The 13,491-nt window shown below is 41.4% G+C and overlaps 1 protein-coding gene across 6 annotated transcripts in view; it reads right to left on the reverse strand.

The window, feature by feature from the left end:
• Positions 1 to 13,491, reverse strand: part of HMG20A (high mobility group 20A) — a 145,025-nt gene that overhangs the window by 33,310 nt on the left and 98,224 nt on the right. For all 6 annotated transcript variants that reach the window (XR_004961993.1, XM_036281542.1, XM_036281540.1 and 3 more), the window contains exons 2-3: positions 6,975 to 7,067; positions 1,737 to 1,881 (exon numbers count right to left, since the gene is read on the reverse strand). Coding sequence is in view for 5 of the 6 variants with exons in the window: in XM_036281542.1 (XP_036137435.1) it covers positions 1,737 to 1,881; positions 6,975 to 7,063 (234 nt within the window). In the remaining variant the exon portion in view is untranslated. The remainder of the gene's footprint in view (positions 1 to 1,736; positions 1,882 to 6,974; positions 7,068 to 13,491) is intronic.

A 13,491-nucleotide genomic window follows, 5' to 3' on the forward strand; every position in this document is an offset into this window, starting at 1 on the left:
TAAAGGTAATATATCCAAAATGAAGACTAGGTTTTTAGCTTGATGATTTGTTCCTTAAGATGTTTATTTTAGCCCAGCCCGTGTGGCTCAGTGGTTGGGTGTGAACCCATGCACCAAGAGGTCACTGGTTTGATTCACGGTCAGGGCGCATGCCCAGGTAGTGGGCCTGATTCTTATTTCAGAGAAGAGAAAGAATTCTTATTTCAGAGAAGCAAATCAGGACGAAAACACCTAAATATTATTTACATTACCATACTCCTCCATAATATATAAAATTGTACAATAAATTACCACCAGGCAAATGGTGTATTTGGTATCAGTTGTTTAAAAAAGCTAGTAATAGTAAAGCTACTAAAGCTATTAAGGCCCAGCTGGTGTGGCTCAGTGGTTGAGCATCGACCCATGTACCAAGAGGTTGTTGGTTTGATTCCTGGTCAGGGCACATGCCCAGGTTGTGGGTCAAATCCCCAGTGTGGGGCATGCAGGAGGCAGCCGATCCATAGTCTCTCTCATCTATGTTTCTATCTCTCTCCCTCTCACTCCCTTTCTAAAATCAATAAAGAAAAAAATTTTTTTTAAAGCTACTAAGGACTTTAAGATGTTTGAGAAGCTTTAAGCATCCATCATAACCTTCAAGAATGCCAACATGAAAAAACTCAGCTCTTTTAAAATGAGAAAAAAGATAAAAATTAATGGTGGTATTCTTTTTTTTTTTTTTTTTTATCTTCACCTGAGGACATTTTTCTATTTTTTGTTCAGGTAGAGTGGGAGGGGGAGAGAGGAAGAGAGAGAGAAACATCGATGTGAAAGGGACACATCGAGTGGCTGCCACCCGCACAACCAACCAGGGCCGGGGACAAACTGCAACCGAGGTATGTGCGTACGTGCCCTTAGCGGGAACCGAACCCGGGTCTCTCGGGACCGCAGGCCGACGCTCTAACCGCTGAGCCAAACCGGCCAGGGCAATGGTGGTATTCTTTTATGGCTAATAAAGAGTGCCTTAAAACACAGACAATGTAATCAATCATTTGCGAGTAACACTGAGAGTCCAGTAAGGGCATGACTACGCAGGCCCATATGTAACCTCTGTATGAATTAAAGATGCCCCCTATGGAAGGTGGAATGATTGGTAAGTGGTATGAATCCTTTGGGCACATACGACTCCATGCTGCAGAGCTTGGGGAGCAATGTGTGGTCTTGAACACAGGCAGGTGGACTTTTCATTAATTACTTTTTAAAAAAATCCTCTCTCGAGGACATTTTTGCATTTTTCTTCAGATAGAGCAGGAGGGAGAGAAGGAGGAAGAGAAAGAGAGAAACACTGATGTGAGAGAGACACATCGAGTGGCTGCCACCCACATGACCCCAACCAGGCCAGGGATGAACCGCAAGTGAGGTCTGTGCCCTTGGCCAGAATCAAACCAAGGACTCCCTGGTCCATGGGCCAACGCTCTAACCACTGAGCCAAACTGGCTTGTTAATTACTTTTTAATTAAATAACTCATTCACTCATTTAACAAGCATTTGTTGAACATCTAATATGATGTAGGTATAAATTTCTTAGGGGAAAAAAAAGAGTCTACTTGTCTTTATGTCATTAAAACATTTAATATGATTCTATGTAAAACAAGAACTATAAAACAAAATTCTGCAGAATTTAAGGCCAAATGATGGACACCTACTGCCTGCTTCTTTAGAAGTTTCAGAGACCAGTAACAGGAAATACTTCAACTTACCTCATCTTCACGCCTCTGTTCATTGCCTTCTGCTGTGTTTGAAGGCTCATTCTGAAGCAACTGACCTTGGGAGAGAGCCTCCACAAATTCTGGGTTGTTGGTAGATGATGTGGCTCCACTACTATAAATCTCTGGGTGAGTTAGCCTGAAAAATAACAGGCAGAAAGTGTAACAGTTTAGTATCAACAACATCACACACTCCTATGTATCAAGGTTCAAGACAAATTTCCCTGCCAGCAAAAGCATAGGCCAGTCATTGAATTTATTCCCCCACCTCATTCTGTGTAAATGTAAATATATCTCCATAGCAGTTACAGAGCATTTAAAATATGGTTTCAGTGTTTGATTGAAACACGTCCATTCCATGAAGCAGTCTACTAAAAACAGCTATAATTTTTTCCCAAAATATTACCTCTCCTCAACATATAGACTTCACAATTTAGTTCTGTGCGTGCAACAGAGCCTGAATTTTATATGCTACCTTTCATATATCTCCAATGTAAGAGAAAATACTATTAATAGAAAAGGAGAACAGGAATTAGAATTGTAGAAGTTTGCCCCCAGCACAAAAGAGTTCTTAAAGGGCATAAGATATATCTTGTGATACATTCCATAGGCCATTACTTCTTGGATTAAAGTGTTTATCGACAATCAGATCACAGAGGTGAAGGAAGATATATGAGAAAGTAATGTTTAGTCTTTATTCTGGAAGAATGTGTATTTCATAGGGTTATAGGCATGGAATTATAATGTAACATTAATACTGATATACAGGTTTGTAAAATGTGCTGTAAAGGCACAGTAAGAGGGTATGATAAATTTTATATGTGGGAGAGGATGTTAAGAGACTTGAAAGAGGAGTAGGCATTCATCAGGTAAACAATGTCATTACAAGCAGAAAGAACATAATATAACAGGAGAAAGGGAAATTTATCAGGAGGCTACTGCAACAGATTAAATCAGAGACAAGGGCAGGAAGGCTAGAGTATAGGGGAAAGAAAGCTAGAAGATACTTAAGAGGTAGAATGAAGAGAACTTAATGATTGAATATAGTGAAGAAAAAAAAGAGCCAAGGTAATTCTGAAGTTTTCAGATTGTGATTACATAGTACGATGATCCAAGGTAACAAATGCAGTGTGTGTGTTTAAAAAAGAAAGACAGACAGATGAGAAAATGGTAAGTCTGAAATACTTAAGGCATAATTAAGTGGAGCCATGTCGCAGACAACTGGGAGAACAGAAGTAAAGAAAAGGAATGAGATAGATTTGAGAGGCATGAGCCCATGGAAATAGGGGGAAGTACTAGACATTTTCCAGAAAGACAGAAGAAATGTGAAGACAGAACTCTGATGGAACAGCATCATTTTAGGAGCAAGTATTAGAAGAACTGGGAAAGACTAGAGAGGGCATTAAGAGACTTAGGAAAGAATACTATCACAGAGGGCAAGGCAGGAAGACTTTAAAGAAGGGGTTATTCCAAAGAATATCTATGCATAATCCATGAACACAGATAACAGTGTGGGGAAGGCCTGGGGTGGGGCGGGGGCTGGGTGGAGGGTGGCAAAGGAGGAAAAAATAGGAGACATCTGTAATACTGTAAACAATAAATAAATAAATAAAAAGAAGTGGTTACTAACCATGTAAAAAGGTACAGATGTCAAGTACAATAGGCTAAAAAGTATCTGTTAAATTTGAAGACCTAAAATTCACTGGTAATTTTAGAGAATTAACGAAAATAAAAAATTACGGAAATAAACCAGAATACATTGCACTGAGAAATGAATGAAAGCCCAAGCAGACTGTTCTGAAAATGAAAACATTTATACTTTCCTGACCCTTTCAACAGAGATCCAGTTTGATCTAGGCAGCTTTGTTTTCCAATATTTCAAATATTTTGGATGTCTTAGGCAACTTGTTCTCTGACTGTCATTCTCATTTCAACTGTGTCATCAATTTTTAAGTTACTAACTCTTACATTCTTATTTCAGTGAATTATGAGAACTATGTTTGAGAAAGAATACCAATTCTATGAATTCCTGACTGAAATGAACAGAAAAGCAGAAGGGAGTGGTCAAAGGTATCACATGCCTTGGAGATGACAAGCTAGATAAAAATTGGAAAAAAAAAAAGAGAGAGAAAAAAGGGCTCCTTTGTTCCTAGGAATGAATTAATTGTCCATGCTCTTAGCTAATGCCAACAACTCTTTCATTTGTGCCCCGGAATCTACACCTGCTAGCCTGCCTGCTCAAAGATATGTTTTTGGCAATTTTGCCCTCTCTGGCACCACCAACTCTTTCCTCTCTACCAGATTGGCCTAATCAGCACACAAATGTGGCATTATTACTCTTATCTTCACACACATATCACACTCTCTTGATCCTACCTCATTTTCCTCTTTTCCTTTTATAGAATTGTTTATACTTATTGATTTCATTGGAAAGAACTTTTGTTTATACTTACTGTCTTCAATTTCTCTCCTTTCATTTTCTCTTAAAACCAATCAAAAGGAGGATAGTGCTTACAACTCTTGTCAAGGTCAACAATGACCTCCACACTAAATCCTATGTCATTTCTCAGTCCTCATCTTACCTGATCTTCCAGAAGTATCTGACCCAGTTGATTTCTTTCCCTCACTTTTTACTTTATTTCCAGGACCCCCCAGATCTTTGATTTTTCTGCTACCATTTTAACTACACCCTTTAGTCTTTGCTGACTCTTACTCTTCTGCCTGACTTCTAAATGCTGATGTATCCCAGAGCTCAGGCATTAGAACTTTTCTCTTTTCTATCTACACAGTGCTCATATCTTATCTCATCAAGTCTCATGGCTTTAACTATATATACACTGATGACTCCAAAGTTTCTCTTTCTAGTGTAGACCTCCTCTAACTTCAGAATCCGATTATTAAGTTGCCTATTTGACATCTCTGTGTGGATATCTAAAGCATCTCAAGTTTAAAATCTCCAAATCTGAGCTCCTAAAATTCCCTCTCCTACCTGCTTAGTTTTCCTCATCTAAGTTAATTCTATCCCTTTAGTCTCTTAGGCCAAAACCTTGCAGTTGTCTTTGACTGCTTTCTTCTCCCCTCTTACATCTTTTTCTTTTCTTTTTTTTTTTTTTGTGGTACATGCCCTTAGCAGGAACTGAACCCGGGACTCTCTGGTCTGCAGGCCGATGCTCAACCACTGAGCCAAACTGGCCAGGGCTCCCTTCTTACATCTTATTTGGTCTTTCAGGCAAATCCTGTTTGGTTTACCTTCAAAATATATCTAGAATTCTACACTTCTCACTACCTGCCCCCATTTCCCCCACCCCACCCCGTTATCTTAAAAAAAACCTTTTTTTGTCTTTAGATTTTAGAGAGGAAGGAAGACAGAAACATCAATGAGAGAGAGCACTGATTGGCTGCTTCCTGCATGCCCCTCACTGGGGATGGGGCCCACAATCTGGGCATGTGCCTTGACCGGGAATCAAACTGAGACCTCTTGGTGCATATCCTTCTACTTAAAATCCTTCAATGCTTTCCCATCTTACTCAGAGTAACAGTTAAAATGCTCATTTTGACCTGTAAAATGCTACAAGATCTAGTCCCTTGCTACTGTAGTATGAGCCTCATACCAGCAACCTAGTCATCACCTGGCAGCTCATTAAATGTAGAATCTCTTGTCCTAACTCAACTTTCTGACTCAGAATCTACATTTTAATAAGCTTTCTGGGCAATTCATATGTACATTACAGTTTGAGAAGCACTGATGTAACCCTCAATTACTCCTTTCCCCTTTGCATACTCTGTTCCAGCCACACTAGCCTCTTGGCTATTTCTAAAGGGTAGAACATATCTATCTCAGGACTTTGGCATTCATTCCTCCTTCTAAATAATCTTCCTTAGATAACATCGGGCTAGCTATCTTACTTCCTTCAGGTCTTTATTCAAGTCACATTCTCATTAAAGCCTTTCTAGGCCATCTTGTCTAAAACTGTACCCTGAGCCCTTCCTATCCCTACTTTATTTTTCACTTTAGCTCTTATCAATAGTATGTATTTTACTTATTATTATTATTTTTAATCCTCACCCGAGGATATTTTTCCATTGATTTTCAGATAGAGAGGGAGGAAAGGAAGAAGGGAGAGAGAGAAATATTGATGTGAGGGAGACACATCAATTGGTTGCCTCCTGCACAACCCCAACCAGGGCTGAGGATAGAACTGCAACTGAGGTATGTGCCCTTGACCGGAACTGAACCTGAGACTCTCTGGTCCACAGGCCGACACTCTAACCACTGAGCAAACTGGCCAGGGCTATTTTACTTATTTATCCTGTTTTTTTTTTCTTCTGACTTCTTTGGTAGGATTGAGCTCTACAGGGGTTGGGATTTATGTATGTTTTGATTATTGCTTAATTTATAGTACCTAGAACAGTGTCTGGCACATAGTAGACACTGACAATTTTTTACTGAATGAATTAGATTTAGCAATTGGCAAACTTTAGCAAAGTCTTGGAGAACAAGATTGAATAGTAAGGTTCGAGAGGCAGATGTTAAAGAGGTAGAAAATAAATCTGAAGAACGAAAACAGAATTACAAAATATACTCTATTTTTAAAGAGCTCAAGAATATGAAAATAATTCATTTTAGGGATTAGCAAGCACTTCAATCTATTAGTTTCTTCTTTAGAGAATAACTTCTAAATAGAAAAGATAAAAATTCAAGTGTGACAAAAATTCTCATGGGACAAAGGACTAGCTATTAGCCCTTTTCTATATGCTTTCACTTATCGGTCCAAAAATAGCAAAGAAGGGAGACAGGAGAATAAAAAAGAAAAGAAGTCAGCTAGAATTCCTAGGCATCTTGAAGAAAGAACTCTCTTTTAAAAATTTGATTTTTTAAAAAATCAGACCTTTGGGAAAAAAATTGTTGTAATATCTATAGCAATTCAAACAGAGAATACATTTCATTTGCAGAGCTAATCCTGTGGCAGATATTTCCTTAAAGGTGACTGTAATTCTCTTAACTGTGAGTTGCTGATGTGTACTAGACCCCACATATTTGCTGTTCACAGGAGCAGGGCATTGCAAGTGACAGCTGAATGCAGATTACAATAGCTCTCACTCTCTTTGCAAAGTGCAACCACATACCTTCTATTTTTATGATATAAAACTGCCTCTTTTGCACTTGCACTTTGTTAGAATCTTTGTTTTGAAGCCGAGGCAGAGGCCCAGTGTCCCAAAACAGCTGCTTACCCAGTTGTAGCCAGATCACTACTCTCCTTGGAGCCATCTTCATCTGCATAAAGGGGAGGTAGGGTGGAACTAGTCATCAAAGTTTCCATCTCTCTAAAGGGAAGAGAGAATAAAAAATAATTAACTGCTTAATTACTTCCAGTTCAAGTTCCACTAATGTAAGAGCCAGCCTTCCCTAACTTTATCACATCAGCAGCAGAATAGAAACTGACCTGAATATCTATATTCTTGACTTGGACACATCAATTTAAACTCTATGGATAAAGAATAGGCTTTCAACCCTGGTCTTAATCAACTGAACATACTAAAAATAGATTTTTTTCTACAATAAAGACACAGTATGGAAAATTCCTTTTTTGTTCATTCAGAATATCTTTAAAAGTATTCTTCATTTCCTGTAGAAATTGTTAAGCGTTACTGCAACCCTGAGCAAGTTACTCAACCTCTTTGAGATACAATCTCATTATCTTAGACAGAATTGCTGACTTACCCACAGGGCTATTATAAAGGATTAAACTAAAAGTGCTTCATAAACAGAGAAAGGCTAAGATGGTAAGTGCTTTGAGTATTGTTATATAAAGAAAGGTATTGTTATTACAGCATTACCAGTTCTTAGTCCCAGATGAATTATCCTTAGATTAAATGGTGACAAACTGAGCCCTCTATAAGAAAATAATGCAAAGGAAGTAGAGGATGGAAGGCATATTGATGTGGTTCAGAGTAAAAGAAACCACACTTTCAGGTCAGAAACATGCTCTACATTACTAAGATGACTAACAGCAGAAATAGATGCACCTAGGTACAGGAAGCTAAGCTAAATTGAAGAAAACAAATAAATCACTATAGGTTGAGGTTATCAGACTGAAAGGATAAAGTGACAAAGAGAGTAATTTCATTTAGCATAACACTACAAAAAAGGTTTTTTCCCTTTAATGCTTACCACCCAGGGCTTATTTATTCCATATTGCTAAAAGCAACAGCCTTCCACACATCATGAACATGGTATTCAAACAAAACAATCAAAAGTAACCCCAAACATCAACAACTTAAGTGGAACTGCTCAAGAAATAGTGCCTCAATCAACTGGGAGAATTGAGAAGCAATTTAGGAGTTCACTTAGGAGCACCCTCTGCAGTTATTTCAGGTGCTGCTGCCAAGGACACCTAATGAATTAGCAATCAAAAGAAAAGCACAGCAGCCTAAGCAGAGCTAGAATTCATCCCATTGAGGAAATAAGGAAGAAAATGTAGATAACACTGATACTACACTCAAAATATTCAATAGAGTAATTTACTTCCAAACTGATGATTTATTTCCTATTCTTTTTCTCATTTTCACTTCTAAATTTATTTAGCTGACCAAGTTCCATAAATAGCTTAATGTGGGGGGAAAAAAAGCACCTCTGTTTATCTATTACCCATTACAGTGAGTAAAGCATGGAAGGCATAAAGAGGAACTTCTCTTCAACCAGAGAGTAAGGAGTTTCTTCCATGTGCATGGATGCTTGCTAACCCTTTTCAAGTTCAGAGGACAAACATTTCTTCCTTTTTCTTTTTTAACCTTGAGTTTGTTTTACTCAGGATAGGGTTTACAGGGGGCTCTAACAAATTCTACAAAACTCTATTCTAGATGTTTTCTAGAATAATCCTGACACAAGTGTACTTAAGTATTAATTCACATTATACACAGACCAGATTAGAGCCCAGGCTTTAAAGACTACTAATATCACCTTAAAACAATATTTATCTTACCAAATGTAAACTAATCAATTAGATAGCACACAGTCGAACTGTATACCATGAGCAAACATTCAAATACTCAGGCATATACTCCCAAACCTTAACATGACTCATTTTACTGGCTTCCAAAAGAAGGAGACAGATGAAGTATCTTTTTATTCACTATGACAACACTATGATCTTTGAGTGTTTCCCAGATATCTAGTTATTTTTGAAATATGGGGAGGGAGCTGGACTACCCAACCTAAACATCTAAACAGATTATATAAATAAAGTTCAGAGAACACACATTTCTTCCTTTTTCTTTTTTAACCTTGAGTTTGTTTTACTCAACCCATATGGCTTCAGAGGTAATTTTTCTAGTGTTACTGAAGAGGTCCCTAAAAAATGAGTAGTAAAGTGGGTGGAAGGTTAGTGGCCAAGAGTAACCAAAGAAGGGAATGAGGAAATGGTCCAGTGAAACCCAAAGGCCTCTAAACTAGTCTAAAAAGTTGGAAAGTAAAATGGTTCCCAAGAATATGACTGGGATCCTGCAAGACTGTTTTCATATGGTCCTTGAAGGGGTGATTCAAACTGAATCAAGGCTACCAAGCCACTGATTGCCAAAAGCCCTTTAGGCATCTGTGCCTGATAATGTCCCAGTATAGAAGCCACATTGAACTTTGAAATTCAATGCAAAGCACTTATGAAATGTAATGAATGCTGCTCTGGACGGGGAAAGAAGAGAAATATGTACAAAGGCAAGGCAATATACAAGTGTGGTTGTCCACTGGTGAAAAGACAAACCGGGTGCAGGTAACCCCTTAGCTCTCAGTGCAGAGACCGCAGTCCTGGCTTCTATAATCTCGCTTGCCCCTTATATCAGACAAACGTCTAAACTACAGAGCAACTAGAAAGTCCCCAAATACACTGAAGCATATTGTGTATAAAAGGTGACTGGAACCCAGGCACGGGGCTCAGCCTTTAGAAGCGACCCTGCTGGACCAGCACTGGTGCACATTAAAAAGTCATTTTCTAATCCTTCGAGTGGGTGCAATCTGTCTCCTCTTCCCGCCAACTGAATTTCTGCCATAACATTTTGGGGCATTGGCCAGGAAGTCGACAGCCATGTTGGCCTCTTGAGCTACCGCTGTCGGAAGCCAGCGGTAAAGAGCCTTTAATTTTGGGCCCCTGCAACAGAAAGGAAAGTGAGCCACCAGTGATTGCACTGGACCCTGACCCTTGCTGGGCTGACTGTAGTCAGCCACCACTGCTTGAATGGACACTTGGGAGGACAGAAAAGCCTGCCAGGACATCAGATCGGTAAGTGTCCCCAGGGACCCAGACCGAGTTCAGGCCCACCTCTAATGAATGCGGAAAGGGAGCTTGATCACCTCCCAGATGAACCAGACGCCTCACAGGACAGGGAATTCCTGGGTGGAAAGTTTAAATTCTGTGTGATTGTATATGTGAGTGACCATGCTCCACAACGCCTATGTGAGTCCCAACCTGCACATCCACGGTGACCTCATATGGCTAAGGGCAGTATCAGGTTTTGGGGACATTGTCTTGGCCAGTGAACTTGATCTGAGTTAGAGACTTATACTGACCTGACAATGCCAAGAGGTGCCTAAGTCCCCGTGAGGGGAATGGCCAGGTTGACAAAATGAGAGGTACCTCCTATTTGTCTCGCAATACCGTTCACTGGGAGGTTTGCTTAACCATCTTAGATATCATTATGGGAGGAAGTTCCTCTAAACCAGAGGTTCTTAACCTGTGGGTCGTGACTTTTTGGGAGTTGAACGACCCTTTCACAGGGGTTGCCTAAGACCATCAGAAAACACATATTTCCGATAGCGATTTGTAACAGTAGCAAAATTACAGTTATGAAGTAGCAACAAAAATAATTTTATGGCTGAGGGTCATCATAACATGAGGAACTGTATTGAAGGGTCATGGCATTAGGAAGGTTGAGTACCAGTGCTCTAAACCCACTGTTCTGGAATGTATGACAAAGAATTTTAAAAAGGGGTTCTCAGGAGATTATGGGGTCAAATTGACCCCTGGAAAATTGTGCACCTTCTGTGAATTAGAATGGCCTACCTTTGGTGTGGGATGGCCCTCGGAAGGCACCCTTGAGGTCCCTACAGTACCAGCTATGTATAGGGTCACCAGAGACTCCAGCCATCTGGACCAATTTCCCTACATACACTAGTAGGAGGAAATAGCCCAAATCAGGCCTCCATGGATCCGATTTTGTGTTACTAGTCAGGGACCATGTAAGGTCCTCGAGGCACAAGGTGAAAGGAAGACTTCACAAAGAATTAAGTGGTCTCCTCTATTACAAGGGGATTCTGAAGAGGCCCCTCTACTGCCACCGCCATATGCCCCACTACCGGAACCTCACCTGCCCGACAGCCCACCTCCATCCCTCTCACCCCTACCAATGGCCAATGCACCGCCACCACCAGGGTCACCAGAGCCAGGGTTGCCGGAGGCAATGGGAAGATGTCTCAGGTCAGCGACCCAGGGACCAAAACCCCCAGCAACAATGCAATTGCCACTGCGGGATACAAGGGGTCTGCAGAGAGTAGGCCCTGATGGGACCCTACAAGAGGAGAGATCAGTCTTCTACTATCAGCCATTCTCCATTACTGGAAACACCATAAGCCACCATACTCTGAAAAACCCCCAAAGATGATAGACCTCCTGGAATCTATCTTCCAGACTCATCGCCCCGCCTGGGTCGACTGTAAACAACTTTTACTCACCCTATTCAACTCAGAAGAATGTTGACAGGTTGTCACAGAAGCCAGAAAATGGCTCTAGACCCAGGTGCCAGCTGGACATCTAGATGTAGAAGCCTGGGCACGAGAGGCCTTACCTGATAAGGAACCCCACAGGATCCAAATACAGAGGAAGAAAGAAACCGTCTAGAAAGATATCGACTCGCCTTCCTCCAAGGGGTGAAGGCAGGGGCCAAGACACCTGCAAACATGGCAAAGACCTCTGAGGTCTTACAGAGACTAGATTAGAATACGGCTGACTTCTATGAGAGATTATGTGAGGCCTTCAGAGCTTAAACTCTGTTTGACTCAGAGGCCTCTAGGAACTAGTGCATGGTCCAATGCTTTGTGGGACAGGCACAGACCAACATCAGACAAAAACTTCAATAGTTAGAGGGATTCTCTGAGAAGAATGCCACTAATTTACTGGAAATCACCAATAAAGTCTTTAGAAACCGAGAATGAGCGGCCAAAAAGGAGGCAGACCAAAGAATGGAAGGCGGCTCTCCTAGCTGCAGCCTTAGGACAACCAGTTCCTTTGGTGGGACTGAAACAGAAGCAACGAAGAACTAAAGAACCAAGAAGAAATATGACCCTAGAATGGGACCAAAGTTCCTAGTGTAAGGAATCTGGACACTGGAAAAATGAGTGTCTCAACCGCCAGTGAGGAAAACCAGGAAGCTATCGGCACCCAGCAGCTATCGGCCAGAACCACCAGAGACCAATCTGATTGGCCTGGCAGGAATAGACTCTGACTAGGGGACACAGGGCTCTAACTAACTAGGCCTCCATGAGCCGATGTTCAAAATGAAGGTTGGGGGCCAAATGGTAGACTTATGCTTGACACTGGGGCCAAACACTCTGTAGTGACACAAAAGGTGGTACCCCTATCAGGGCAGGAAGTTACCATTGTGGGGGCTACCAGAGCCAAAACCTGTAGGCCATTCTGTGGCCCCTGGCAATACCAGTTGGGAGGCCACCAGGTAGTTCATGAGTTTCTATATCTACCAGACTACCCAGTACCACTGTTGGGCAGGGAGACTCCTAGCAAAGATGGGTGTAGAAATAGCCTTTGCTCCAGATGGACTGGCACAACTGTGCCTAGGAGATGAGGCCCCTCCCATGATCCTGTCTTTGGCAGTACCATGGGAAGAAGAATGGAGGTTGTATACTTCCCCGTCTGATGAGCTAATGGTGGCCCTGGAACTGGAGGCTGAATTCCCATCAGTCTGGGCAGAAGAAAATCCCCCTGGTCTGGCCCCAAACCATGCCCTGATACTGATTTACATGAAGCCTGGAGCCCAGCCTGTCAAAATATGCCTGTACATGGTTCTGTGGGAAACACGTCTAGGGATCCAGATTCACCTAGATCAACTACTCAAGTAGACTTTTAAAGCAATGCCAGTCCCTGTGGAACACCCCCCTGCTACCTGTAAAGAAACCTGGGACACACGGATCAGAGAGTCTTGGGTTCAGTTCCCACTAAGGGCATGTACCTCGGTTGCAGTTTGTCCTCAGCCCTGGTAGGGGTCGCGTGGGTGGCAACCACTCCATGTGTCTTTCTCACATCAAAGTTTTTCTCTTTCTCTCTTCCTCCTTCTCTTACTCCTGCTCTATCTGAAGGTAAATGCAAAAATGTCCTTGGGTGAGGATAACAAAAGAAACCTGGGACAAACGACTACTGCCGGTACAAGACTCAAGGGCTATTAATGAGGCGGTCATCACATTGCCTAACCCATACACTCTATTAGGATATATACCTTCTGAGGCAGGGTGGTTCACATGCCTAGACTCAAAGAATGCCTTCTTCTGCCTCCAACTAGTGCCCAATAGCCAGCCTCTGTTCCCCTTTGAATGGGAGAACCCTATCACAGGAACAAAGCAACAATTCACTTGGACTAGACTACCTCAAGGATTCAATAATTCATCAGCTTTGTTCAGCGGGGTGCTGGTGTCTGACGTAGCCAAGTTCCCTGGATGGAATTTAGGATTTGTCCTCCTCCAATATGTAGA

Source organism: Molossus molossus, unplaced genomic scaffold, assembly GCF_014108415.1.
Source record: "Molossus molossus isolate mMolMol1 unplaced genomic scaffold, mMolMol1.p scaffold_m16_p_38, whole genome shotgun sequence".
Taxonomy (NCBI): Eukaryota; Metazoa; Chordata; class Mammalia; order Chiroptera; family Molossidae; genus Molossus; species Molossus molossus.